This window comes from Moschus berezovskii, chromosome 1 (assembly GCF_049115385.1).
Source record: "Moschus berezovskii isolate FMDL1 chromosome 1, NW_MosBer_1.0, whole genome shotgun sequence".
In the NCBI taxonomy this organism is placed as follows: Eukaryota; Metazoa; Chordata; class Mammalia; order Artiodactyla; family Moschidae; genus Moschus; species Moschus berezovskii.
This window is the reverse complement of record NC_142460.1, coordinates 142,848,634-142,875,522: the sequence shown is the minus strand read 5'-3', so window position 1 is coordinate 142,875,522 and position 26,889 is coordinate 142,848,634. Positions and strand designations below refer to the sequence as shown.

The window sequence follows — 26,889 nt, the reverse complement described above, 5'->3', positions numbered from 1 at the left end:
GAAAGCTACCTGACTTTCTAAAACAGACACTGATAAGTTTACAGAATTTCTTCAGCTTGTTAGGCCTGGTACCCTTGGGAGGCATGGCTGAGGTCAATACTACAGACTGGTTTTATCATACTACTGGGAGTCCCATTGAAATTAACCTTAATTAAATGTCACATTAGGCAAACTGAATGGATTTGATCACAGCCCCTGTCAATCAGATTAGTAAGAGTGACCAACAGAGTAGTATACTCATGGGAAAATTCAGCAGAAGTCAAGAGTGTATAGAAAGAAGTAGGAATTGTTGAGAGACAAGTCTTCATGGATCCCTCTATTTCTGCATGTCCTGGAACAGCTTTTATTTTGGACTATCTTTTCAAAGATGTTTGTATAGCAAACAGCTTGAGAGACAGAATGACATCTCCCTCTAGGGCAAATGAGAGTTCTGCTTGCAATTCAGGATATTAATGCTAATGTGTCCTCTGGGGCAAAAGCTAGGCAGATTTGCCAGTGGTTCCCTCAATAAGATTGAGAGTTTCCTAAATTTGGAATACCTCAATTGTGACACAGACCTATGTACCCAACAGCCACCGGGGCTCACAGAACTGCAGAGTAAAAGAAATGAAACAAACATAAAGCTTATGCTGCCTGCTGTGCTTGCATAATAAGGTCCTTTGATTCTGATCAAGGAGTTTGTCTTCTGCCAGCATCTATGAAACTGTGGCTGGATAACCTCTTAGACCCTTCACACTTTCTGACAAAGACCAAGATTAATAAACAGAGATAACATGTTTGTAAATTGGAGGACTCAAAATTATATCAGCTCTTCCAAAATTGATCTATAGATCAATGCAATTCGAAGCAAAATTCCACAAGATTTTTCATAGAAATTGACAAGTTGACACTGATAGCCAAAGCAATCTCGAAAAAGAACTAACTTGGAGGATTTGTACAGTCTCTGATCTTAAGACTTACTATAATGTATAGTAATTAAAGACATCATGATGGTTGTATGAAATTAAAGAAATACATCAGTGGAACACAATATGAAGTCCAGAAATCACCCCGCACATATATGGCCAAATGAACTTGACAGACACCAACTGTAATTCAATGGGGAAAGAAAAGCCTTCTCAACAAACAGTACTGTATCTACTGGTTATCATATTTTTAAAAAATGTGTTGATCCACACTTTACATCATCCTAATGACCTAAACCACAAAACTCCTATAAGAAAACACAGGCAAATATGTTTGAGGTCTTTGGATAGCCAAAGATTTCATGGGAAAATGTAAAAAACACAAATTATAAAATAATAATAATAAGGCAAATAGCCCATTTCTTTTAAAAGGTAAAAGATTTCAATAGCTGCATCACAAAGAGGATTTACAAATGGCCAAAAAAATTCATGACAAGATGTTTAACTTCATCAGCATCAAGGAAATACAAATTAAAACCACAGTTAGATACCACTGCACACTCACTAAAATTACCATAATTAAAGACTAATACTACCAAAACACTGGCGAGAATGCAGAGTAACTAGATACTGGTGGAAGCTTAAAATGATACAACCACTGAGGGAAAATGTTTGTCAGAATCTTAGAATGTAAAACCCTCACCTATATCATTATTTAGCAATTCCATTCTTAAATTAGGGGCTTTAAGCTGTGGCAAAGTATCCGCCTGCCAGCAGGAGATGTAAGAGACATGGGTTCAATCCCTGGGTCAGGAAGATCCCCTAGAGGAGGGCATGACAACCTACTCCAGTATTCTTGCCTGGAGAACCCCATCGACAGAGGAGCTTGTCCAGGGGGATCGCAAAAGAGTCGGACAGGAGGGAAGTGACTTTGCACACAGCACGTTCTTCAATAGCTATGTAACCCATCCCCCGCAAAATGAAAACACATGCCTACAGAAAGACTTGCATACAAGGTTTATTGCAGATTAATTCATAATAATACAAAATTGGAAGCAATACAAATATCCACCAACAGGAAAATAAACTGTGGTATACAAAAAAATATAACTTGCTAATAAAAAGGAAAAAAATAATAACAAAACACTAATCAATTTCAAAAACACTATCATGAACGAAAGAAACCAGACACAAAGAAATAGATACCATATGATCTCATTTATATCAAGTTTTAGTATAGACAAAATTAATACACAAAGCTAGAAATAGGAATAGTGGTAGCCTGTGGGGAGTACAGAAATAGATTGAAAAGATGCTCAAAGGAACTTCTTCAGTTCAGTTCAGTTCAGTTCAGTCGCTCAGTCGTGTCCGACTCTCCACGACCTTAGGGTGATGAAAATGTTCTATACCTTGACTGGGATACTGGGATGTTTATTACATGGGTATACATATTTGTATATATACCAATACTTCATGGGAAATAGATGGGGTAACAGTGGAAACAGTGTCAGACTTTAGTTTTTTGGGCTCCAAAATCACTGCGGATGCTGATTGCAGCCAGGAAATTAAAAGACGCTTACTCCTTGGAAGGAAAGTTATGACCAACCTAGATAGCATATTAAAAAGCAGAGACATTACTTTGCCAACAAAGGTCCGTCTAGTCAAGACTATGGTTTTTCCAGTGGTCATGTATGGATGTGAGAGTTGGACTGTGAAGAAAGCTGATCGCCGAAGAATTGATGCTTTTGAACTGTGGTGCTGGAAAAGACTCTTGAGAGTCCCTTGGACTGCAAGGAGATCCAACCAGTCCATTCTAAAGGAGATCAATCCTGGGTGTTCATTGGAAGGACTGATGCTAAAGCTGAAACTCCAATACTTTGGCCACCTCATGCGACGAGCTGACTCACTGGAAAAGAGTCTGATGCTGGGAAGGATTAGGGGCAGGAGGAGAAGGGGACAACAGAGAATGAGATGGCTGGATGGCATCACTGACTTGATGGACATGAGTTTGCGTGAACTCCGGGATTTGGTGATGGACAGGGAGGCATGGCGTGCTGTGATTCATGGGGTCGCAAAGAGTCAGACATGACTGAGCGACTGAACTGAACTAAACTGATACATATTTGTCAAAACTCACCAAACTTTTTACTTAAATCTAGAGAATTTGTTGTATGTACTTCTCAAACAAAAAAAAAAAAAATTAAAGGCTACAAAATAGATTTTATTTAAAACGTCTTGGGAATTCCCTAGTAGTTCAGTAGTAAAAAAAAAAAAAAATCTAATGAATGGGATTCATTCTGCCAATGAAGGGACATGGGTTGGATCCCTGGTCCAGGAAGATCCCACATGCTTCAGGGCAACTAAGCCTGTGTGCCACAACTAAAGCTGGAGCGCCTACAGCCCATGCTCCACAACAAGAGAGTAGCCCCCACTCGCTGCAACTAGAGAAAGCCTGCACACAGCAACAAAGACCCAATGTATTCAGAAATAATAAAATAAAAATAGTATTTTATAAAAAAAGAAAAAAAAATGTAACAAGCTCCTTTTCCTCCAGATATTCAAGGTCTGACATCCAAATTAGATAGGCTGAACTTCTGATTATTTGCTCTGTTTCCACAGGTGTTGGGAGAGATAGACTTCTAGACTTTACACAGCTACCAAGGCAACAATGCTAGGAAAACCATTAATCAAGATCTGACAGTGCCTATTTGCAATCAGAACACAGAGAACACCCCGGATTATAAAAGCAGGTGAAACCTACCTGAAAGACCCAGTCAGGCACAATGTTGGCGTTCTTGATTCTCGTGACCGTGACCCTAGCATCTGCTCACCATCCTGGTGAGCACTTTGAAGGGTAAGTAGCTGATGGCTTAAATTAGCAAGTCCTTCCTTGAAACCAAAAAAATTGAACACATTACCCAATTTTAAATGTTCTCCTCTTCTTCTGTATCTCATTGTTCAGTGACAAGGTGTTCCGTGTCCATGTTGAAGATGAAAATCACATCAACTTACTCCATGAGTTGGCCAGCACCAGGCAGGTAAATGCCAATCTATGCTTATAGGTTTACTATAACAATATTTTTAAAATCTTAGATTATTTTTAAAATCTTGAGATTGCACTGTGAGTCCATTAAGGGAAAAATAACATGAAATATTAACTACCACACTTTTGTAGCAAGAAATAAAAACTTGAAAAACATTTAGTGCTGCCATGCCTCCTTTGTCTGCCTAAATTCGATTGCCACAAGCCCTACAGTATTATAAATCTAGGGTAACTTTTTAAAGAGCTGCCTGAGCATGACAACTAGATGAGTCAGAATTGTTGCAAAGGTCAAAGAACATCTAATGTATAGCAACTTCCCTTCGAAGTCAAAAGAGAAAAATGATCAACTTGGATATTACAGAAAAACTGGGCTTTGGTCCAACTTGAAATTCATTTCCACGTCCCATGTATCATCTGTTCTCTTTGATTTTCTTTCATTCCAAATCAAAAAGCTTGAGTTTTCACGACCTTGATTCAGGCCCTCTTAATGATAGGACTTGAAGGGGGTAAAAATGATAAAAAGTCATGAGTGATTTTTATTTTACTATTAAGAAACCAAAATCTCTAGGCTACTTTATATTTTTTTAATTTACTGTATTATGGGATTAAAACTGACATTTTAAATTATATATATGTGTGTATATATATATTAGTGGCAGGGAGCTATTGTAGACCACAAATAGTTTACTTGATCCAATGCTGTCTTTTCATTAAGATAAAAACCAAAACATTCTACTAGCTCGTAAGTATCTATCTATCCATCCATTATCTTTCTATAGTTAGCTTTTTAGCTTTTAAGATGTGGAGGGAAAAAAAAGGTAGAGAGTGTCATAAACTAAAACTGATTCAGAAGGTTAGATCTGAAAGAGAATTTAAAATCATCTATTGCAGGCTTCCATTCAAATTTGAACTTCTTCGGTGGAAATAGCATCTCTGGTTTCTAGCCCTAATAAAACCTGTTTGAGTACTTCCAAGGATAGTAGAAATACTTCTTTTTCAAAGTAGCATTTGTCTTACAAACCATTCAAACCATTACACTGAGCTGAAAACTACCTTAACCTTGACCGATTGGCCCTAGCTGAGTCAAACACTGTCTCACTTCTGAGATTTATCAATACTCTTGGCATGGGTTTACAGACTCTTGGTCATTCTGGTCACTTCTGGACATAGCTCAATCTTTCTGTCTATATTTCTTTTTTTTAAAGGTAGCTCTCAGAATTGATAATGGACCTCCAGGTGTACTCTGATTAATACATAGTGTAGGGTCACTGTCTGCTTTTTAGATTCTTTTTCCAGCTTGAACAGTTAGAAAGCTCTTAGTTTATAGTAAACCTAATGCCAATCAAAGCTATCAGGGCATTTTTTTCTCACATGAATCACCCTCTCACATGAAGCAATGTATTCTTCCTTCTATACTTGCCTAATTGATGTTTTAACCTAAATGCAGGATTTTATTATATATTTAGTCAGTTAAAAATTATCTTTATTGCATACTGAGACAGTTTTAAAAATGAATTCACTCAGGGAAATAATTTGCCCTAACTTCACGTCACCAGCAAGCTTGCTAAACATGTCTTCTTGACTTTTACCTATGTCATGGATAGAGTAAAAATATTAAGTAAGTAAAGGGTCAGTACAGAATTAGAGGCATCTTCCATGATTCACTCTTTTAATATCTATTTATCAAAAGTCTCCAGTATGCCAGATGCAGTGTTAAGTAAGCACTGAAAGTGACTGATAAATCAATGCATCTCAGATGAGTTTTCTCTCCTATCAATGTTACTGTGGAGTTACCTACAGCTAACACTGTGCTTTCCAGCTGACAAAGAAGAATGTAAATGTAGAGACTTGGTCAAACATTTTGCTAAGATCCAGATTCAGCACTCTGGTGGGCTAGTGTTTTCTTTTAATCATCACATGAAGTTAATTGGGCTTGACTTACTCTTGCTGTACACTGTGCTGGCTCCCAAGGATCACGGCTCCCTTTTCTGAGCATTCACAACCCATCTGCTTCCAGTTAACTTTGCCAGTATTCATGCCGGGCCCTGGGAGATCCTGCTTCTGAGATTCACCTGTCTTCCTGTTTATGAAATCCAAGACATGCCCCCTCCACTGTTCAGCGATCCCGTCAAGCTCTGATTCCTCTAAGACTACTGAGAAAAAGTTCTGCAGTCACATCCTCTGCCTTTTTAGTTACCTAAAATTCAGCATTTTCTAGTAGTCAAGAGCAGAGAATCTGGACTCAGATTTCCTGGGTTCAGTTCCTGGCTCTACCACTTGCTAGCTGGACCTTGGATTCCTCTCTGGGTCTCAACCATCTCATGTGTCAAATAAGGAGAATAAGAGCATCTACCTTACAGAATTTTGTGAAATTTAAAAGAACTAATACAAGTAAAGCACTTGGAAAGAATTTACATAGTAAAAACTGTGTTTGTTATTATGAGCACCATGAGATCCAAGATTCTGAATGTAATTTACATGACCAGTATAATCCCTTCTCTTCTTATCTACCCTGGGCCTCAAAATTCTCGTTCCAAGAAGGTATTTCTGCTAAAATCTTAACATGTGAAAAATTATTTACTTAGGGTAATTTCATCTATCAATAGAAGTAGGAAAAAATAAGAGACTGTAACTTAGAAAAGACAAAAGCCATACAAGAGTTAAATAAGGTTACTTCGTCTCTTCAGCTGCAAACATTATGCTTTAGCTACAAGCCATGAGACAGCATGTTTCTTCTTTATTCATTCTATTTCCAATATGATTGAAAAAAAAGTTTTACTCTTCTTAGTAATCTTGCAAGTATAGCATATTATGGACTGTAGCCTTCCTGATAAGATCATTACAAGGGCATCTAGTCTTTGTATTCATCCTTGGCCATGTGTCCTTCCTCCCAGCTTTTGAACATGTCTTTTTAAAAGCTGAATGTATTGAAGTGACCTGTGACCACACTGGACTTTAGTAGCCTCCCTCTTTTCATATTTAATTGTATAATAAATGTTTTCTTTTACCTTTTTGTTTCTTTATTCGAGGCACTCACCACAAAACCTAGCCTCTTCTCTCTATACTTTACTGAACTCTGTATCTCTAGCTTGAGGTACACAACCAAAGTAATATGGTTCAGTTCAGTTCAGTTCAGTTCAGTCGCTCAGTCGTGTCCGACTCTCCGCGACCCCATGAATCACAGCACACCAGGCCTCCCTGTCCATCACCAACTCCGGAGTTCACTCAAACTCATGTCCACAGAGTCGGTGATGCCATCCAGCCATCTCATTCTCGGTCGTCCCCTTCTCCTCCCGCCCCCAACCCTTCCCAGCATCAGAGTCTTTTCCAGTGAGTCAACTCGTCGCATGAGGTGGCCAAAGTATTGCAGTTTCAGCTTTAGCATCAGTCCTTCCAATGAACACCCAGGATCGATCTCCCCTAGAATGGACTGGTTGGATCTCCTTGCAGTACAAGGGACTCTCAAGAGTCTTCTCCAACACCACAGTTCAAAAGCATCAATTCTTCAGCGATCAGCTTTCTTCACAGTCCAACTCTCACATCCATACATGACCACAGGAAAAACCATAGCCTTGACTAGACGGACCTTGGTTGGCAAAGTAATGTCTCTGCTTTTTAATATATTATCAAGGTTGATCATAACTTTCCTTCCAAGAGTAAGTGTCTTTTAACTTCATGGCTGCAATCAGCATCTGCAGTGATTTTGGAGCCCAAAAAAATAAAGTCTGACACTGTTTCCACTGTTTTTCCATCTATTTCCCATGAAGTGATATGGTTACAGTCTTCTAATGTTCCATCACTCCTATTATACTTGTAAGTTCCTCCCCACTGTCTGGAACTAGACCTAGAGTAGAAGTTATCGCCTCTTCCAACAAGAAAGGAAAATTCCATCAAGATAAATGAAGAGTTAATCCTATGCTGAATTTACAGTCAAACACAATGTGAAGAAACAAATATGTGTAAATATGTGAAGAATAGAAATTCTCCAACATAAGTGTTAACTTGTTTGCATGTCCTTCTTATTCCCAAAAGAATTTAAGGTGAATATATTACTTTATCTTGCTTTCGCACAGGTTTTGTATCACATTATAGGATGGACTGTTTGGTTTTTAGCCAGATGGATGGTTTAGTTGACATTCTCACAGTGCTATCACTTAAAGCTATTCTTTCATCTTCCAACAAATATTCTTTATGGTTCTTTGTTACTCAGATACGTGGATTTATAAATTTATAATCTCAATCTGTGTATCTGTGTGTGTATGTGCTCAGTTGCTCAGCCATATCTGACTGTTTGTGGCCCCATATACTGCAGCCCACCAGACTACTCTGTCCACAGAATTTTTCAGGCAAGAATACTGGAATGGGTTTCCATTTCCCACTCCAGGGGATCTTCCCAACCCAGGGATCAAACCAGATTATTTTGTGTCTCCTACATTGGCAGTGGATTCTTTACCACTAGTGGCAACGCCTTAACTTATAATTCCCCACAGCTCAGATCATATATTTTACTCTACTTCCATATTATAAACATAGATCTCACTCACAAAGTGTTGATAAATATTGAAATTTATTTATATCTCTTTGTGCTAATGTTTTAAGTTTATTATTTGGAACCATACTTAATGCATTAAAAACATCTTTGGGGCTATGATCTTCCTGATTTTTGACTCCATGTCTCTTAAGAAGCACTGGTTACTAAGCCCAGGTTAGTAAGTCTCCATCATATTTGCAGGACTCCATAGTGTTGGATGTCAGTATGTTTCCTGACCAATTTTCTCCTTGTCAAACTGAAGGTTTTAAGGGACCTCAGGTTAGGTCAGCAAGTCCTTTGTCAAACATGCTTATGAGATTTCTCTATCCCATTTGTAAAAATATATTTATATATATATATGTGTGTGTGTGTGTGTGTGTGTGTGTGTGTGTGTATAATATTTGGCAGAACCAAGACAAATGGACAAAAGGTTAAAAGATTAGGGAAGGCAACTTTCAATTTAATATCAAAAAGAAAACCATCTATAAGGCAATTAGGCTGCTCTGAAGCAGTACTAGAAATATTCAAGATTGTATTAGAACCATCACCAAGGATGTTGTGCTACTCTAGGTGGAAAGCTAACATCTTAACATAGGTTCTTCCAGAGCAGATCCTTAGACAAAGATTCACTGGCAGATTTCACTTGGAAAGTACAGGGAGCCTGGGTAGAGAAGTGAGGAGTGATGCAGATTTCACTTGGAAAGTACAGGGAGCCTGGGTAGAGAAGTGAGGAGTGATGCAGAGAAGGGAGGGCAGCCAGCAGAAGGGACACTACAAAGTCGGCTAGCATAGGGGATGACTAGAGCTTCATCCTACAGAGAAACTCTAGGAAAGGGTGCAAACCACACACTTCAAAATTATCCCACCTGAGAAGTGAGAGAATTGGAATATTTAGACACCTACTTTCTAGGGTCATTGATTAAGCACTTCTCTGGAAAGTGCTTCTTTGGCAGCTCCTGCCTGCTGTGAGCTGTTAGGCCTTTTCCGGTTCTGGGAGAGCTTTCAAGCACAGATATGTAGATCTTGGCAGTGAGGAGTCTCCTGAGCAACACTAAAAGGTCCCAGGGTTGTGTGAGTAGGGCACTGTCTAATTGCCTACATGTGCTTGGAGAACTTTATGTTCTTTCAGTTCAGTTCAGTCACTCAGTCGTGTCCGACTCTTTGCGACCCCATGAACCACAGCACGCCAGGCCTCCCTGTCCATCACCAACTCCTGGAGTTCACTCAAACTCATGTCCACAGAGTCGGTGATGCCATCCAGCCATCTCTAAACCTCGGTGTCTGTGATCAAGAAACGCCTCCCTCTCCCATCCCACCATGGAATGATGTATATTTATGAAGAACACACATTCACGGTTAACTTTTTGGTATTGTTGTCTATTTTTTTTATTTTGGCTGTATTGGGTCTTCCTTGCTGCATGGGCTTTCTCTAGTTGCGGTAAGTGGGGGCTACTCTAGTTGCAGTGCACGAGTTTCTTATTGCAGTGGCTTCCCTTGTTGAAGAGCACAGGCTCTAGGGCACATATGCTTCAGTAATTGTGGCTCGTGAGCTCAGTAGTTGAGGTTCCTGGGTTCTAGAGCACAGGCTCAGTAGTGGTGGTGCATGAGCTTAGTTGCCCTGGGGCATGGGGGACCTTTGAGGATCAGGGATCGAACCCTGTGTTTCCTGAATTGGCAGGCAGATTCTCATTCTCCCCTGAACCACCAGAGAAGCCCCAAAGTTAACTTTTAAAAACTTCTATAATGTGCTCGTCTTCGTGGCCCTTCTTTCTATAGTGCTGGCTAACTAGAATTCATCACCAGCTCTTGCTTTCTCTGTCTTTATCATGATAAGCTTTTATCCTTTCTTCACTATCTTTTAACCTCTCATCTTTATCTTCTCATCACTTTCTGTAACCAATCCTTATCAAATTATCAATACTCTCTCCTTTTAGCAACTTAATGACAACCACACTTACTCTCTTCTGAAATCCCTCCTGTGTAATCCTAATGTCCCACCTCCCACTGTGCTGACATTCCCTATGACCCTGACTCATGATTCAGGATCCTCTAGACATCTGCAGTAGCTGGAAAATCACCAGGACAGGAGATAGGCAACTGGGTTCTCCACAGGCATATCTAAAATTGAGTCATCTTAATATCTTACATCATCAGTTTCTATTTAACAACCTCTAAGTCTGCCCAAACTCCCAAGTTCCAAAGCAACAATCCTAAATATCACCACCTGCCACATCTCTAGCCTGAGATTAGCTCATAAATATCTGAACAGGTACTGGGGGAGACAAAGAGCAGAGAACGATCCAATGTCAGGGTCACCTTAGACTTCTAGGCCTTTTTTCAGCTCAAGGAAAGAACAGAAAATCAGAGACCTGTTAGACGCAGGATGTCCTTGGTTAATATTTTCCCAAGGAATAAAGGAGATTTGAAACCACACATCCACAAAGAAAAACATCAGAATTATCAAATATGTCATCCTACCTTTGTGCATAATTGCCTCTAAAATCTCCCCATGTTTGATTTGCTCATGAGTGTGCTCCTAGTCTCAGGTGCTGAGCTTCGCACGTAGTTGTTTTTATTGTTGTTTTTCAGGCACTCAGTCATGTTTGACTCTTTGCGACCCCATGGACAGTAGTACATCAGACTTTCCTGTCCTTCACTGCTTCCCAGAGTTTACCCAAACTCATGTCCATTGGGTCAGTGATACCATCCAACCATCTCATGCTCTGTCATTCCCTTCTCCTCCTGCCTTCAATCTTTCCCAGCATCAGGGTCTTTTCCAATGAGTCAGCTCTTTGCATCAGGTGGCCAAAGTATTGGTGCTTCAGCTTCAACATCAGTCCTTCCAATGAATATTCAGGACTGATTTCCTTTAGGATACACAGGTTGGATCTCCTTGCAGTCAAAGGGACTCTCAAGAGTGTTCTCCAACACCACAGTTCGAAAGACTCAATTCTTTGGTGCTCAGCCTTCTTTATACTGTTCATGGGGTTCTCAAGGCAAGAATACTGAAGTGGTTTGCCATTCCCTTCTCCAGTCAGATTGCCAGGAGAAATATCAGTAACCTCAGATATGCAGATGACATCACACTTATGCCAGAAAATGAAGAACTAAAGAGCCTCTTGATGAAAGTGAAAAAGGAGAGTGAAAAAGTTGGCTTAAAGCTCAACATTCAGAAAACTAAGGTCATGGCATCTAGTCCCATCACTTAATGGCAAATAGATGGGGAAACAATGGAAACAGTGGCTGACTTTATTTTGGGGGGCTCCAAAATCACTGCAGATGGTGACAGCAACCATGAAATTAAAAGACATTTACTCCTTGGAAGGAAAGTTATGACCAACCTAGATAGCATATTAAAAAGCAGAGACATTACTTGCCAACAAAGGTTCATCTAGTCAAGGAAAGGCTATGGTTTTTCTAGTAGTCATGTATGGATGTGAGAGTTGGACTATAAAGAAAGTTGAACACCAAAGAATTGATTCTTTTTAAATGTGGTGTTGGAGAACACTCTTGAGAGTCCCTTGGACTGCAAGGAGATCCAACCTGTCCATCCTAAAGGAAATTAATCTTGAATATTCATCAGAAGGACTGATGTTGAAGCTGAAACTCCAATACTTTGGCCACCTGATGTGAAGAACTGACTCATTGGAAAAGACCCTGATGCTGGGAAAGATTGAAGGTGGGAGGATAAGGGAATGACAGAGGATGAGATGGTTGGATGGCATCACCGACTCAATGGACATGAGTTTGAGTAAACTCCGGGAGTTGGTGATGGACAGGGAGGCCTGGTGTGCTGCAGTCCATGGGGTCTTCTATTGAGTCAGATATGACTGAGTCACTGAACTGAACTGAACTGAACTTTATGGTCCAACTCTCATATCCACATACAACTACTGGAAAAACCATAGCTTTGACTATACAGACCTTTGTGTAATGTCTCTGCTTTTTATTATGCTGTCTAGGTTGGTCATAGCTTTTCTTCCAAGGAGCAAGCATCTTTTAATTTCATTGCTGCAGTCACCATCCACAGTGCTTTTGGAGCCCAAGAAAATAAAATCTGTCACATAGTAGGTCCTCAGTGATTGTTAACAAATAATTGAACAAATGAAAATGTCAACATACTATTGGATTCTTGAGACTATCTCGTTTCTGTCCATGGTGCCAAGATGACCACTGTGGAAAGTTACAGTTTTCCTCCCTGATGGATCCTCCATAGGTCAGGGATGCTCTGGTTCCCACATTAGTGTGATTTGTACGGCACTGAGTTCCAAGAGAAATTCATAAAATGAATTCATTAAAAAATAAAATGGAAAGCTCCATTTCTCTATACTAAATTTTGGGCTCCAGGTAATTCAGCATCATTCATTTATCACATACATCCATTACCACAAACACTGCTATCACCAATAAGCAACTGTTCTGGAAAATCAATAAACAGAAGAGAGTAGTTATAGAATACTGCAATTAACTACCATGATGAGAGATAATCATATGCTCTCACGTTTGTTGACAATGCTATGTACGTATGTGTGTGTAAACACTTTTATTGACATCCAACTGCTTGGTTCCAACTTCTGTCCACTCAAAAATAAAGGAGATTTATAAGAGACTTCATGGATAATTTGATTCATAATAATTCACTGGGGTAGTGTGCGCGCTAGTGATGATTCACCCATTGAGTTATTGGTGTCCAATACAATATGTCTTATTCCTTATTCAGATGGATTTCTGGAAACCAGATTCGGTCACACAAATCAAACCTCACAGTACAGTTGACTTCCGTGTTAAAGCAGAAGATACGGTTGCTGTAGAAGACTTTCTGGGGCAGAATGAACTACGATATGAGTAAGCTTATGTTTTATGCTTATGAAAATTCTCTGTCATGTATGCTCTCATCCCAGGAAGATAACAATAAGACCAACACAATGGCCTCCTCAGGGCCCCACACAAAGCTCACAGAGAAGCCGGCCCTGAATTTCAAGTCTTATGACATTAGGCCTGAGAGACTTCATGTTGAGTTATTGCTCTAATAAAAACAGGCTTGGCTCTAGAATCCCAAATTTTTAGCCAGATATTTGACTTACCCCTGTTTTACAATGTTCTCCTAAGTGAAGACAGTTGTCCATCTGTTGATCCAACAAATAGATAGTGAGCGCCAATCTATCATATAATGAATGCTGGGGGAAAAGATAGGACTCACCCCCTTCAGAGGAAAAAGAACAAAGGATTGCAATACCTTTAATAGATGTCAAGAAGAGTGAAGAGCTAGACATGCAGGGGGATAGATTAAGTTGAAGGATCATAGGGGGCCATACTAGGAAAGAAGCCTTCATCTGAGAATTAAAGACTGATGAGTTAGGCAGACAAGACAAGGGAAAAAACGACACTCTAAGCAGAGAACAAACTTGATGCTTAGAATTTCCCTCCATCTTCTTTTGAGGGAAGGTGGAAATAACTAAACTAAATGACTAAAGTAGAAATATTCAACTTTAGTCTTTAGTCTAAAGCAGAGTTTTTCCTCCAAAGAGTGGGTCAGCAAGGAGCAAAGAGACAGTCTCCAGCTCCAGTCCTGAACCACCAAATATTTACCCAACAATCCCCAACCATAAGCACAAGTCTCCATTACATTTTGAGAAACTGACCTACATAATTTTAACAGAAATTTTCTATTACTTTTTACATCTTAAAAATATCAACTAGTATTTATGCCAGTAAAGATTTCAAAATTATCACCTATAAAATCTTCACCTCCATCAGGAGAAGTGGTGAAGCATAATGTAACAAGCAAATGCTTTGGGAAAAAAATACACAAGACTGAAATCCTGAGTCTGCAGCTTCCTGGCTGTGTGACACTGGATAATTTGCTTAACCTTTCTGAGCTTCAGTTTCTTTGTCTTTACAAAGAAAGGATCCTTAGAATCGTATTTTCATGAAGTGAAGATAAATATAATACCATTTTCAAAGGGCTGTTGTGAAGATGAAACTAAACAATATATAAATAAATTGCAACTGACATTGTTATCGCTGTGAATGCTATTATTTTACTATTTGTACTACTGTATAAAGAGGGAGATTATGCATTTCTTAAAGGTCAACATAAACTGTTTTGTTTAACCCCATTATCACACTTCACACAGCTTAGCTGTCAGCTTCGGCCTGAGGGAAGTGTCATAATGTGATCTTTTTAAAACAAAGATATAAGACACTAAGTTTTGAAATGTGATTGAGATTCATGTCTGTGATATTTTGCTCTTTTCATTACCCCAGGAAGGACTTCTAAAATTCTAGCCTTTAGGAGCCTTCGATAATATTCAAAAAGATGGCAGTTTCTTTAAAAGTCTTCAAGAAAAACAAAAGGAAGATCAGTGACCATAAGCTAACCCTAGTGGCTTGAATTGATGTTCTTATTCTACTCAGATCACAAAGTGGTAGAACAGCTTCTAATCAGGTATCAGTCTCTTTCTAGCTGGTAGAAAATTCATGTACTTTTATACCAGGTAAACTTTTGGGGAACTGTGTATGAAAGCTGTCTCATGTAGAACACAGGATGCTCCCTGAGGACTAAGATCTTGTTAATTCTTGCTTAGCACATTAGTGGCTTATAATTTCCTAAATATTAAGTAATAATAAGTCCCTAGAAATCCTGTAGAAGCACACCATCAATATCTTTGCCAGGGCTGCAAGCAGTCCCTGGGCATCCCATTATTACCTTGTATGGTAGCTAATGTGTATTTAGATGGTTTCCTGCCAGCAAGAATTTGCAGTTTTTCCATATAACAGGCTTCCTGGTGGCTCAAACAGTAAACAATCTGCCTACAGTGCAGGAGACCCAGGTTCAATCCCTGGGTCAAGAAGATCCCCTGTAGAAGGGAATGGCAACCCACTCCAGCATTCTAGCCTGGAGAATCCCATGGACAGAGGAGCCTGGCCGGCAACAGTCCATGGGGTGGCAAAGAGTCAGGCACAATTGAGCGACTAACACTTTCACTTTCTATGTAACAGGAACCATTTACTGCACACGTTTCACCAAAACAGCTTTTCAGATTTTTCAGTGATTCCAGCTCTCTTCACCAAGACTTGCATCAGTTGGTAGTTTTAATCAGATTCTGAGTTACCATGGGAAAAAATTCAAAATGTGTGCACCAAGAAAAATAACTACATTTTTAAATGCTTATGTTATACCGTAGGTACACAAAGGCTGAGAACTGGATGGTGTAAATCCTGCACTTACGGTTCTGAACATTGACAGAACCTTTCGGTGGGTCTCTGTCCTACCCAATCCAGGAAGGGACTGATTGTTGCTCTCTGTCTGTAACATTTTTCTGCATACTGCAGATCTGAATAGTAAAGTGTCCTTGGATAACAATGTGTACACAGTAATGTTCTTCAGTGGCAATGGGTGTGTAGTCTGGGAAGTGACCAAATACTCCATTTTCAGGAATCGAAAAGGGGGAGAAAACTGTCATGCCTCTCCTCCTCAGACATTGTGTTTCTTGCTTTGTTGGGAGTCTGTTATCTAATTTGCATGCAAACTTGAAAAAAAAGAAATTGAATAGCACTACAAAAGAAACATATAAAAGTGTAAAATAGTGTACATGCCTCTGTACTTTGGAGCTGTAATGCAGTCCCTGTTACATTAAGAGGCATCGTTTTAATCTCCTGGAATAGAATCTCATTATTTAGTAATAATATTTTGTAATATAGCTAGAGTAGTGCTTTATCCTAAATCTAATAAAATCAAATAATCATAGGCCTGGAAGGGTTCATTTAAGGTCAATCCCCTACCTTCAGGCAAAAGTCAGCACCACATTTCAACCTCATTCTGAAAGTCTTTTGTAAGTTACTAGAGGACACTTTTACTCTTGGGTGTCATCTTAAATCTAATTGGTTTTATTATGCTTCTTTGTTTTGATTATTGATGAAAATGTTTAATATTTAAAATAATAATAACTCTAACAGAATGTCTCCTTTTAGTACCAAACAAAACACCAACCTCCTAGTAGTCACTTATTCTCCCAAATAATTTGAATCTGAAGATTGGATGAAAAAGTAAAAATATTGCAACATGCTGTGGAAACCCTACTTCCTACTCCATTTAGAGCTGGTTCGTGGTAGGTCAGAAATCACCATGGTTATGGTCTTAGATACAAACGTCTATTGAATGTCCTGAGGCTGGGAGCAATTAATTTATGATTTCTTTTCTCTGGGCACCCATTAAGAAGCCATGTGACCTAGATGATTATTTTACTTGTTCACTGAAAATGGAAAATCTTGATAAAGGGAAAGTGGATGTCACTGACCATTTCCTCTTATATTTTTAGTTTTGCCATTCTGTTAGAGAAGCTTATACTTACCAGGCAGGATTTGTTCTTTCAAATTGATAATCTTGGAATATAGCTGTTTTCTTAAAAGTTTCTGCCTACTGATTTTTAGTTTTCAAGGTTTTTGCTTTGCTTCCTTCGGCTTTGCTTGTTTTTAGTTTTTAGTTACATTTGAAAATCATTTTCCTAAACCATCTCTTGGAAACGAACAGAAATCATTCTGTCGTTTTTAAGATTGCATCCAAGTACTGCATTTCGGACTCTTTTGTTAACCATGATGGCTACTCCATTTCTTCTAAGGAATTCTTGCCCGCAGTAGTAGATATAATGGTCATCTGAGCTAAATTCACCCATTCTAGTCCATTTTAGTTCACTGATTCCTAGAATATCTACGTTCAATCTTGTCATCTCCTGTTTGACCACTTCCAATTTGCCTTGATTCATGGACCTAACATTCCAGGTTCCTATGCAATATTGCTCTTTATAGCATTGGACCTTGCTTCTATCACCAGTCACATCCACAACTGGGTATTGGTTTTGCTTTGGCTCCATCCCTTCATTCTTTCTGGAGTTATTTCTCCACTGATCTCCAGCAGTATACAGGGCATCTACCGACCTGGGGAATTCCTCATTCAGTATCCTATCATTTTGCCTTTTGATACTCTTCATGGGGTTCTCAAGGCAAGTATACTGAAGTGGTTTGCCATTCCCTTCTCCAGTGGACCACATTCTGTCAGACCTCTCCACCATGACCCACCCGTCTTGGGTGGCCCCACATGGAATGGCTTAGTTTCATTGAGTTAGACAGGGCTGTGGTCCGTGTGATCAGATCGACTAGTTTTCTGTGATTATGATTTCAGTGTGTCTGCCTTCTGATGCCCCCTCGCAATACCTACCATGTTATCTAGGTTTCTCTTACCTTGGTCGTGGAGTATCTCTTCACGGCTGCTCCAGCAGAGTGCAGCCACTACACCTTAACTTGGACGAGGGGAATCTCCTCAAGGCCACCCCTCCTGACCTTGAACGTGGAGGAGCTCCTCTCGGCCCTCCTGCTATCGCGCAGCCACCACCTCCTGGACATGGGGCAGCTCCTCTTGGCCACTGCTCTGACCTCGGGCATGTATGCAATTCAGGAAGCAACAGTTAGAACTGGACATGGAACAACAGACTGGTTCCAAATAGGAAAAGGAGTACGTCAAGGTTGTATATTGTCACCCTGCTTATTTAACTTATATGCAGAGTACATCATGAGGAACGCTTGGCTGGAAGAAGCACAAGCTGGAATCAAGATTGCTGGGAGAAATATCAATAAGCTCAGATATGCAGATGACACCACCCTTATGGCAGAAAGTGAAGAGGAACTTTCATCAAGCCTCTTGATGAAAGTGAAAGAGGAGAGTGAAAAGGTTGGCTTGAAGCTCAACATTCAGAAAACAAAGATCATGGCATCTGGTCCCATCACTTCATGGGAAATAGATAGGGAAACAGTGGAAACAGTATCAGACTTTATTTTGGGGGGCTCCAAAATCACTGCAGATGCTGATTGCAGCCAGGAAATTAAAAGATGCTTACTCCTTGGAAGGAAAGTTATGACCAACCTAGATAGTATATTTAAAAGCAGAGACACTACTTTGCCAACAAAGGTACGTCTAGTCAAGGCTATGGTTTTTCCCGTGGTCATGTATGGATGTGAGAGTTGGACTGTGAAGAGGGCTGATCACCGAAGAACTGATGCTTTTGAACTGTGGTGCTGGAGAAGACTCTTGAGAGTCCCTTGGACTGCAAGGAGATCCAACCAGTCCATTCTAAAGGAGATCGATCCTGGATGTTCATTGGAAGGACTGATGCTAAAGCTGAAAATCCAGTACTTTGGCCACCTCATGCGAAGAGTTGACTCACTGGAAAAGACTCTGATGCTGGGAAAGATTGGGGGTGGGAGGAGAAGGGGACGACAGAGGATGAGATGGATGGATGGCATCACTGACTCGATGGACATGAGTATGAGTGAACTCTGGGAGTTGGTGATGGACAGGGATCCTGGCGTGCTGTGATTCATAGGGTCGCAAAGAGTCGGACACGACTGAGCGACTGAACTGAACTGAAACCATCTCTATTCTAGACGCTTGCTTCCCTGGAGTTTATGAAGATGGTGAAGTGAAAAAGTCAAAATGTTAGTCACTCAGTCATGTCTGACTCTTTGTGACCCCATGGACCTTAACTTGCCAGGCCCTTCTGTCCGTGGAATTCTCCAGGCAAGAATACTGGAGTGGGTAGCCATTCCCTTCTCCAGGGGATCTTCCCAACCCAGGGATCAAACCTGGGTCTCCTGCATTGCAGGCAGATTCTTTACGGTATGAGTCACCAGGGAAGCCCATAACTGGCAACTTTACTATAGTTTAACTTTTTTTCATAAACCTTGAAAAAATCTATATAAATGACCAAGACCTATGAATTTGAGTCAGGTCATTGCATTTTAGAACTGAAAGGATACTGAATACCAGCTAACCAAATATCCCATTATAAAAAATATGAAAGTAACGCCCAGAGATTAAATGACTTTGCTGAAACCAGTCTACATGTGAGGCAAAATCATGACCCTGATCTTTTGTTTTCTAACTCTAGATTCTTTCTAATTCTACCCTATTTCCTAACAATCCAACTTGGATTATAATCATTTCTTAACCATAGCAGGCAGAATGAGTGCCCCCCCCAAGAAAAAGACTACATTCCAATCTCTAGAACATCTGAATGTGTTATGTTAATGGCAAAGAAAAGTTAAGAATGTAGATGGAATTAAGGTTGCTATGGAATTAAAGCTGCTAAGCAGCTGAACTTAAAATAGGTAGATTATTCTAAATAAATGGGATTCCCTGCTGGCACTGTAGTAAAGAATTCACCTGCCAATGCAGAAGACACAGGTTCGATCCCTGGGTGGGGAGGATCCCTTAGAACAGGAAGTGGCAACTTACTCCGGTCATTATTATTGCCTGGAAAATCCCATGGACAGAGAAGCCTGGTAGGCTACAGTCCTGGTAGCCTACAGACTCCTAGTAGGCTAGGCGTCGCAAGAGTCAGGCAAGACTGAGCAACGGAGCACAGCACACAGCGCAGCATTCCAGATGAGCCCAAAGTAATCACAGGGTCCTTGCAAGAGGAAGAGAGAGGCAGAAGAGGAGGCCAGGGTGAAGAAACATGAGAAGGACTTGAGCTGCTGTTTCTGGCTTTGAAGATAGAGCAGGGCAAACAGTCAAGGAATGTGGGCAGCTTCTAGAAGCTATAAAGGGCAAGGAATCAGATTCTCCCCTGGAGCTTCCAGAAAAGACCATATCCCTGTGGACACACTGATTTTTACCCCAGCGTTACCTGTGCTGGACTTCTAAACCATAAAATAATAAATTCATGTTGTTTTAAGCCACTTGCTGCTGCTGCTGCTAAGTCGCTTCAGTCGTGTCTGACTCTGTGCGACCCTGTAGACAGCAGCCCACCAGACTCCGCCGTCCCTGGGATTCTCCAGGCAAGAATGCTAGAGTGGGTTGCCATTTCCTTCTGCAATGCATGAAAGTGAAAAGTGAAAGTGAAGTCGCTCAGTCATGTCTGACTCTTAGCAACTCCATGGGCTGCAGCCCACCAGGCTCCTCCGTCCATGGGATTTTCCAGGCAAGAGTACTGGAGTGGGGTGCCATTGCCTTCTCCTAAGCCACTTAGTTTGTGCTAACTAACAGCAGGCATAGAAATGAATACACTAACAAAGTACTGATGACTGTGCTAAGTGGGAAATTTTCTTTCCACAGAATAAATTTTAAACGCTTCTCCTTTTCCATTTTATTTTTTTTAATACTACTTAAGATCCGGGAGTTGGTGATGGACAGGGAGGCCTGGCGTGCTGTGATTCATGGGGTTGCAAAGAATCGGACACGACTGAGCGACTGAACTGAACTGAAGAGAGTTATGACCTTATGACAGTGTTTCCTTCTTGCTAGGAAATCCATACCATTTAGTATTGATTTACTGCATTTTTCCATAAACAGATGCAAGTTCACGCCCAAGTTAACCAAATGAAGGAGAGACCAGGAGGGAGGTTCAGAGAATGTCCCTGACATACTTCATCAGAATGCCCTTGGGGCAGTCAGAGGAGAAGACTTTTGATGTGTAGCTACAATTCTCTGTGTGTCAGATAAAAACATTTCAAGGCTTGACTATGGATAACAGAAGTTTCTGCAAGCTAGCTACTGTTTACAGTGCTATACAGTGCTATGACCAAGGACATTAATGCTCATAAAATTTTGTCCCTTCAAAATACACTTTCCACTCAGAAGCTACAAAGTCAAACAAAGTCACACATACCCACACTTTCACCCCTGCCTCTTTTAATACAGACTTCCACCTGAATAATCATTTTTAGGAAATAGCAGGCCTCAAAACTTCTGTCATCAATTTTCGTATTACCTTGCTACAGGATCACGCTTAGATTACTTTAAACATGCCAAAAGAAAGACAAGAGGAAGCTAGTACTTTAAGCTCAGTATTCTTTTGTCTAATAAAGCTTTATTAGCTTATTAATATTTCTGAATTTCCACCCATCGGGGTATTTTTCTCAAAACCTAAAGAAAGGCCTCAGGTGATTGGATGTCCCAATTTTCCTGGGAATGAATAGGTTGCTGGGACATGGGACTTTCAGTGCTAAAACAAGGGAAGTCTTGAGCAAGGAAAACCATAGGTAGGCTTGAGGGCATGCTTTTGTGCGGCAGCCCAAGGCCCTGACCCAGAGTGCCCCAGATATCAGGGAAATCATTTTTCAAATTAAGGTCCAAGAACAGTCAAACAAGTTTGGGCCAAAGAAGAGCCTGCCTAATTCATACTCTCTGGTACCCTTCTCAATGATTTACTCACTTTCTGAGACAAGTAGCTTAAGTGGAAGAGCATAATCAGAGGACACATCTGACTAGCAGAGACCCTGGGATGTTGCATATGTTCACTGAGAAACACGCTTATGTTCACAGGAGCACTTCCTCTGGTTTATTACAGGGTATTGATAAGCAACCTGAGATCCATGCTGGAGGCTCAGTTTGATAGCAGAGTCCGCGCTACTGGACACAGTTAACGAGAAGTACAACAACTGGGAAACGGTATGAAGTATACGTGTTTGGACAGACGTTGCCTTGAGAACTGAACTGAGAATGTCACATTAATCCATCAATGGTTCCATTTGGTAGATAGAGGCATGGACTGAACAAGTCTCCAGTGAAAACCCAGACCTCATCTCTCGCAGTGCCATCGGAACTACATTTTTAGGAAACACTATATACCTCCTCAAGGTAATCCTTTTTAACCATAACCTTGCCGTGTCTGAGCACTTTAAATCAATGAATTCTGACACAGTAACAGCTGTTTCACAGACATGTTCATCTCAAGCATTGTTATAACTCTTTCTCTGCCTACATCCCTCAGGGAATCAAACAGAGTACCCAGATTCTTTTATCATGTGTGAATTTTTTAAATCATTATTTTGATTTATCCAAAAGGAAAAAATGCAATAAAACAGAAGTCCTATAAATTTAACCACATTCCTGTAAGCAATGTAAATGATCATCTACCTTGATGAAATTCTCCTCTCCCAGATGTTGTTTGCAAATCCATTTGCTAAAGAGGTTCATAAACTTCATGTCTATCAGACAACATTACACAGCATATCAACAATTTGTTAACTGTCGTCATCTAATGCCATTTTTATCATGAAATTCTAATGAAGAAAATAAAAAGACAAGGAATAAGTGGGAGAAAAGAAAAAATCTTACAATATTAGCAACAATCATGATTACTTCTAATTACTTATCGAGTTGTCTTGGTCATGTCACCTAATAATAGCAATAGAAAATAACCTCCATGTGAGTACAATTAAGCAGAGTAATCAAGCATCTTCTGAAATACGAGCTTGTCAAGCTTAATAAAAATAACAAACAGCCATGTAAGCCTCCAGCTCAGACACTGAGTGTCTACAGGCAAGAACACACTGTGCAAGTATTATGTTTTAATTCAATCATGGAATATATCTCTTGGTGCTGTCAAGTGTCACCAGTGGAGTCCAAAGCCCAGACAGGTAGTGAATGTTAACCTCTGAATGTGATGAATCAGGGTTTTCCTTTTCCTTTTGTTTGCAATAGGTTGGCAAACCTGGATCAAATAAGCCTGCCATTTTCATGGACTGCGGTTTCCATGCCAGAGAGTGGATTTCCCCTGCATTTTGCCAGTGGTTTGTCAGAGAGGTCAGTATGTAGAATGACTACTGACAGAGCAAAGTAGAAAGTATTTTTTTTATTTTGATCAATCCCTTATAAATTAACTATAATAAAAGAGAATAGCAGCACAGAAAAAAAAATATAGTTCCAAGTTCCAAGCTATAAAGGTCACCTGGAAAACTTGATAAGGCAAAATTTTAAAACAGTTAGCAAATTCTATTTATTTCAATTTGATTCATCTTAATTTTCTCACCCACCTTTGGGAAAAAAGCTAACAGGTAGTAAGTACGTGAATAGGTCATTGAAAAGTTGTGATTGTGGGTAAACCACTAACTTGACCATTATCTCCTAGATAATAATCAATGTATACTTCAGAATAAAAGAAAATAACACATAGGAGCCCCTACTGTAAATGATACTGTTTTTCACTCCTTTATAAAGGTCAAGGTAAGATATATGTGAAAATCCTTTTAAATACCCATAAGCCCATAAATTATATAAAAAGATAATTCAGTCAAGAAAGAAAAGGAAGGAACAGTTCTTTCTTATAGAAGAATTACAACTAATAGATGTACAATGAGCAAAACAGAAAGCCATCATTAGAGCACCATAATAATAAATACTTCATGAAAATCTACAGATGGATACAAAAATTATGGGGTAAAAGTTTAAAGAGAAATAGGTTATTTGCAGCATCAAAGCATCTCCCCAAAAATGTATTATACGATATTACACAAGCAAAATTTACAGTAGAGAAACTTAGCAGTGACTACATTAAACAAGCGATCAGGTTAACAACACTAGTAACATCACCAGTGTAAGATATAATCAATATCATGTAACCCCTGATATTGTGCACTAAGAAGATAAACCATCTTTTTGGTATTCTTTCCCAAAATGCACAACCTCCTTCTAATCATTAAAAAAAAATAATAAACTCAAATTGAGGAAACTTCTGTAAGATACCCAGACTAGTACTTATTAACAATGTCAAAGTCATAATGAAAAGTCAAAGGAATTGTCACAGATAAGAAAAGACTAAGGAGATATGACAACCAAATACAATGTGGGAGCCTCGATTGGATCCTACAATAGAAAAAGGACATTAGTGAAAAAAAAATAGTGAAATCTGAATTAAAGTCTATAGTTTATAATACTGTACCATTATTAATTGCTTCACCTTGATCATTGTACCATGGTTATATAAGATGGTAACATTTGGGGAACCTGGGTGAAGGGTAAATGAGAACTCCCTGAACTTGCATCTCTTCTATAACTTTCTAAAATTATCTCAAAAGTAAAATTACATTTAAAATATTGAAGTACTTTAAAATATAAGAATATTATTACATACAATATACTTTCTTTTGTGCAAAGCATTTTCTGTATCTATTCATTAGGTTCTTGGTTTCTAAACATGTTATGTGTCCAATTGGCACCATTTAATTTCAGTGAGTTATTGCACCATCTACAGGACTTCCCAGGTGGCACTAGTGGCAAAGAATCTGCCTGCCAATGCAGGAGATGCAAGAGACACAGGTTCAACCCCTGGGTCAGGAAGATCCCCCAGAGGAGGGCACGGCAACCCACTCCAGTATTCTTTGCCTGAAGAAGCTCATGGACAGAGGAGCCTGGCAGACTACTGTCCACAGGGTTGCAAAGAGTCAGACATAACTGAAGTGATTTAGCATGCACACTCACCATCTGCTCTCTAGGAGAAAGAATTTTCATCATTACTTTGGTTACCTCCAGTCATAGACCACCAACAAAACACACTTTATACCTCCTCCAACCTAAAAAGCACATGCTTTGTCATGTATTATTTTAATAAACATACAAGTGTAGAGCCACAAAGAGTATTTAAAAACTATTACTACATAGAAGCCTTAAATGTTTTTAAATCTATTCAAGCAAGCCTAGGGAAGAGCTAAAGGTAAATTTGGTATTTTTCATTCTTCTTCCATGTCAGACGCTTCCTCTAGTGAGATCATCTACAAGTCTCATCAAAATTAAACAAAATTTTAGATGATAATATAAGAAACATGCAAAGTCATCCACAGACATTCCTTACTTACTAGGAATAGGCCTTACTCTCATATCCTACTGACTTTGAAAAAAAGGTTATTGCAATTACTATTTCAAAGGAAATAAGCATTTATGTTCTTTAAAAGTCTTTAATTTTACTACAGTTTTGTCCATCTATAAAAAGTTAAAATAAAAATAATAACTAAATGAGTTATGTGTGGATAAAACAGAGTACTTAGAAACAGAGAATCAGAAACTATTTTAAACAAAACTATTAGTAATACTTTGCTATTTGCTTTTTATCAATATTAATAATCTACCTCAAAAAGGGTATCCATTTTTGTTATCAGAGTCAACATTTGTCCAGTCTATGTAAATTTCAGTGCATAGTGCATACCATTTTCCATAAAATTCTGCTTTGTAATTTGCACACAGGCTGTTCGGACCTATGGACGTGAGATCCACATGACAGAATTTCTCGACAAGCTAGACTTTTATGTCTTGCCTGTGGTCAATATCGATGGCTACATCTACACCTGGACCACGGTATAAGAACCAATCCTAAGAGGGGCTGATAAAATTAAAAATAATCATTCTGTTATACTTGTCCTAACCATACACTGCACTTTCAGAACCGAATGTGGAGAAAGACCCGCTCCACCAATGCTGGATCTACTTGCACTGGCACAGACCTCAACAGAAATTTTAATGCTGGTTGGTGCAGTAAGTATCAGGCTGACCATTTCTCTTGCATCATGAAAAGCATAGGAAGGAAAATAACAGGAAAACACAACAGTGTCAAAAACAAGAAAAACTATAAAATATTATACTTTCAAGTTCCAGGTTTCTAAAAGCACAGACAATAAACAGTTTATATAGTCAGTCAATAAAGATGCATTGCCTATTCTATTGTGTTCCCAGCTGTGTTAGATGCTGGAAACATAAGACTGAACAAACCAGACATAATCCGACTATTTGTGGGATGTACAACCTAGAGGAAATCATCATTAAATAATTATTTAAATAATTACTTAAACATTAATGTGACAGAATTATAATTTTGTGATTCAACTCTCAGTAAATGATTATAGTAACACAGAAATTTCTCATAGGTATTTGTCCCCTATATATTAGTTTTCTTATGGGCTTCCCTGGTGGCTTAGAGGATAAAGCATCTGCCCACAACGCGGGAGACCCGGGTTCGACCCCTGGGTAGGGAAGATCCCCTGGAGAAGGAAATGGCATCCCACTCCAGTACTCTTGCCTGGAAAATCCCATGGACGGAGGAGCCTGATAGGCTATAGTTCATGGGGTCGCAAAGAGTCAGACATGACTGAGTGACTTTTTTCTTTTTTTCTTTATTAGTTTTCTTATACTATACTGATCTCATTGTTTAGTACTACACAGGGACATTAGGGTTTCCCAGGTGGCACCGGTGGTAAACAGTCTGCTTGTCAATGCAGGAGACGCAAGAAATATAGGTTTGATCCCTGAGTGGAAGGTCCCAGGGAGGAAGAGCTAGCAACCCACTCCAGTATTCTTCCCTGGGAAATTCCATGGACAGAGGAGCCTGGCAGGCTACAGTCCATGGGGTCCCACTCAGACAAGACTGAGCATACACACACATGCACACAGGGACATATTGGTGATTCTGCATGCAACTTTTTACACTGTTAGCTTAAAAGCACCATAATCTTGTGACTAAAAGTATATATATATATATATATATATATATATATATATATACTTTATATATGGGATGATTATAAAAACTCTTGTGAAAACAACTTATTTTTTTAACTCTCTGACACTGTAGTTTGAGATTTTG

General features: G+C 39.4%; 1 protein-coding gene across 1 annotated transcript in view; it reads left to right on the top strand.

Annotated features, from left to right (window-relative positions):
- The first annotated feature begins 3,688 nt into the window (after window positions 1-3,688).
- CPB1 (carboxypeptidase B1) overlaps window positions 3,689-26,889 on the top strand; it is a 37,386-nt gene continuing 14,185 nt past the window's right edge. The window contains 9 exon segments of the mRNA XM_055418963.2: window positions 3,689-3,759; window positions 3,868-3,943; window positions 13,200-13,324; window positions 21,826-21,898; window positions 21,900-21,926; window positions 22,014-22,115; window positions 22,962-23,063; window positions 25,497-25,607; window positions 25,694-25,784. Of these exon segments, the coding sequence (XP_055274938.2) occupies window positions 3,689-3,759; window positions 3,868-3,943; window positions 13,200-13,324; window positions 21,826-21,898; window positions 21,900-21,926; window positions 22,014-22,115; window positions 22,962-23,063; window positions 25,497-25,607; window positions 25,694-25,784 (778 nt within the window).